The sequence below is a fragment of the Peromyscus leucopus genome, chromosome 7, assembly GCF_004664715.2.
Source record: "Peromyscus leucopus breed LL Stock chromosome 7, UCI_PerLeu_2.1, whole genome shotgun sequence".
Taxonomy (NCBI): Eukaryota; Metazoa; Chordata; class Mammalia; order Rodentia; family Cricetidae; genus Peromyscus; species Peromyscus leucopus.
The window spans coordinates 68,661,052-68,664,557 of record NC_051069.1 but is presented as its reverse complement, the minus strand read 5'-3'; the positions used below and the strand labels follow the sequence as shown (position 1 = coordinate 68,664,557).

At 40.9% G+C, this 3,506-nt stretch overlaps 1 protein-coding gene across 1 annotated transcript; it reads right to left on the bottom strand.

Moving 5' to 3' along the window:
* Positions 1-987: 987 nt before the first annotated feature.
* Positions 988-2,042, bottom strand: LOC114700258 (oligoribonuclease, mitochondrial). Its single transcript, XM_028879832.2, has one exon. The coding sequence runs from the start codon at positions 2,004-2,006 to the stop codon at positions 1,293-1,295; it is 714 nt and encodes a 237-aa protein (XP_028735665.1). The 5' UTR covers positions 2,007-2,042; the 3' UTR covers positions 988-1,292.
* Between the last annotated feature and the right edge of the window lie 1,464 nt (positions 2,043-3,506).

The window sequence follows — 3,506 nt, the reverse complement described above, 5'->3', positions numbered from 1 at the left end:
TTTTTTTTTCAAGAACCTAGCACAACATTCTTCACATACTTAATGCTCTAAACTATAAGCAAGCAAGTAACTTACAGAAATGGCTCACAACACATGGTGGTGATCGCCTATAATCTCAGCTACCAATAACGAGAGGTTGAAGCAGGAGAATCTCCAGTTCAAGATCCAAATAGATATTTGCCCAACTCAAATTTAAGAGGGAAAAGAGACGTGAGCTCCAGTTTTGTGCTATAGCACTTGCTTGCATGCAAGAAGCCCTAGTTCAGTACCCAGTACTCTAACACAATTGCAAGCTGGTGACTCAATATCCTGGAAAGTCCATTGCCAAGATCAATAGAGCAAAATACCATATATATTAATAATTAAAATATACTATATCTTAAGTCATTTAAACAGCCAGGCAGTAGTGGCACATACCTTTAATCCCAACACTTGGGAGGCAGAGACAGGTAGCTCTTTTTGTGTTCAAGACCAGCCTGGTGTACAAAGCGAGTTCCAGGACATAGGACAGCCACTGATACACAGAGAAACTCTGTTTTGACAAATCTCCCCCACCAAACAATAGTTAAAAATAATACATTTTAAAATATTTTTAACAAATAATTTGGGTACAAAGAAAATCGATGAAAAAGTCAGTTTCTATCATATGAAGAAGTTAACAACAGTACTGTTATAAACACCAGCACAGACATTTCTATCTGTTTCTCACTAATGCCCACTGCCCTTTTCAACACATCCCATTGACTGTGGGATGATGTTTCCTTATTCTCCAGTTTACCGGAGTTTCTAAGTCTGCTTTTTGAGACCTTGACATTTTGACAAGTATTAGCTGCTTTGGAGACAGTGTCCCAAGTTAGTTTTGCCTGGTGTTTTAGTTGTTTGCTTGTTTGTTTGTTTTTCTCTCAAGATTTGACTGGGCTTGTGAGCTTTGGGAGAAAACTACAAAAGAAAGATCTCTTTCTTTTTTTTTTTTTTTTTTTTTTTGCATTTCAATAGAACTAGCTTTATTTATTATTTATTTTTCAAACAAAAGGAATGGCCTATAAGCAAATGCGGATATGGACTGAGGGGGTGGGAGTGGCCTGAAGCTTAGAGTTGTTGCTGTGTCCTACCGGAAACAGCAGGTTAGAAGAAATAGTGAGGTCTTGTCTGCTTAAGGAGTCTGGAGATGCAAAGGTAAGTGGAATTTTTTTTTTCCTTTAGAAAAGGCGTTCTGCCGAGTCACCAGCAGGAGAGAGACACTAAAGTGGCTTCTGACGAACTAGGCGGGCTGTGCAGCTTAAGAACTGGCATCAACTCACAGTCTTCTCATTTTCCCCATTTTCTATAATTTTCCTCTTCTTCTCATCTGTCTTTTTCTTGAAGATGTTATTTCGGTAAAACTGAAGCTCTTTGATGCTTTCACTAATGTCATCGAGTGCCCTGTGAGAAGCGGCCTTCTTCGGTGCAAACTCATAATCCTCTGGATACCAGCGTCTGCATAGTTCTTTAACAGTGCTCACGTCAATTATCCTATAATGAAGATGTTTCATGAACTGGGGCATGTATTTGTCAAGAAACTTCTTATCTGCATGAACTGAGTTCCCTGCAAGTGGACAGAGCCCCGGAGGAGTCTGCTGTCGTACAAAGGACAGAAATTCATACTCTGCCTGCTGCAATGTAATTGTACTCTCCTTCACTGCCTTGGTAAGACCAGACTTCCCATGATGCTCCTTGCACCAATCTGACATGCTGTCCAGCAACTCATCCGGCTGTTTGATAATCAGGTTGGGACCTTCAGCCAAAATGTTAAGATCAGAGTCAGTTATCAGACAGGCCATCTCAATAATCTGATCCTTCTCAATGTCCAATCCTGTCATCTCCAGGTCCACCCAGACCATCCGCTGAGCCATGCTCTCCCCTGCCGCCATGGCTGCGCCACCTTCGCTGACACCTCGCGCCCCGAACTGCCCGTGCCTGCCACCCACGCCCCGCAACAGCCTGGAGCCCAGGGATACGCCTAGCATCACCCGGCACGAGCCGCCACGGCCCCAGCCCCGCCGGCCCAGAAAGATCTCTTTCTTACACACAGAGCAGGGAGGATATCCAGAAAAATATTTATGATATTGGTCTTGATCACTTGGTTAGAGGAGTGTTTGCCTATGTTCTCCTTTGCTATGTTACTACTTTCTCATTCTTTGTTCCTGGGAATTAAGCCAGCTAGTCCATTTCGCTAGAGGGCATGGATATTTAGCTCTACTCCTGAAGAAGTAGTACATATTTACAGTATCTGGAGGTTTTCTGTAAGAAAAAAATGTGTGTTTTATTTCCTCTATTTGTTCCTATTTATTAATTGAAATAAAATTTGTATCAGTGCAGTTCAATGTATTTTTTATGCCTTGGGTTATAGTGCTATTGTTCATTTGGATACTCAAACTACCTCATATTTAGACTATTTGTTGATTTATTCCTATCCCTATTTGACGGATAGCATCATTTTTAGTAGATTATTACTATTTTTTGTATTATAAGACACTCTATACATATCTTGTGCTTTGACCGCCCCAGTCCTAGACCAGAAGCTGCTTTAATAAGATATTTTTAAAACATATTGAAAATAAAGAAAAGAAAACATTAAGTAAAGAAAAAAGCAGAAATTGGCAAACATAAAAGTTGAGATGAAATTTAAAAAATAGAAAAATTATTGGACTAAAGAGTGAAACTAAAAGACAATTCTCTGGAAAAAATCATCCATTTGTCTGTTGAAATTATTTATTGAAAGGGAATCTTTTCTCAAGTGTGTGTGCAGGTTCATGAATGTGTGTGTGTGTGCATGTGTGTGTTTGTGTGTGCGTGCACATGCACAGACATGCATGCACATATTCACATGCTTTTCACCTTAGTTTTTAAAAACTATTTCTTTTTTTGAGATTAGAACACATCATTTCCCACTTCCGTTTCTCCCTTCAGCCTTTTGCATTGCTCCTCCTTCCAGTCTTTCACTTTTGAGACAGTCTATTGATGATTTGGCTAGGCTGCTGGTGAGCAAATCTCAGAGACTCCTCTGTCTCTGCCTCCCTGGCACTGAGCTTACAGGCATGCGTTTCTGTGTCTGACTTTACATATGGGTGATGATTCTCTCTGGCTTGTGCTGCCCACACTTCACCAACTAAGCCATCTTTGTAGCCAGCCCTTTCCATCATTTTTACATAGGGTCTAACTTCATATTTAGTGGCTGTGATTGTTTGAAAGAAAATGGCCCCCATAGGGAGTGGCATTATTAGAAGAAGTGACTTTGTTGGAGTAGGTGTGGCCTTGTTGGAGGAAGTGTGTCACCATGGGGGTGGACTTTGAGGTCGCTTATGCTCAAGCTACATCCAGTGAGACAGACCACTTCCTGTTGCCTGCAAGTCAAGATGAAGGAATGTCAGCCCCATCTCTAGCACCATGTCTGCCTGCATGCCTTCATGTCACACCATGATGATAATGAACTAAACCTCTGAAAATGTAAACCATCCCAATTAAAT

Coding starts and splice junctions, on each gene's coding strand:
- LOC114700258 (XM_028879832.2), bottom strand. CDS start 2,006: ATGCTAGGCGTATCCCTGGGCTCCAGGCTGTTGCGGGGCGTGGGTGGC.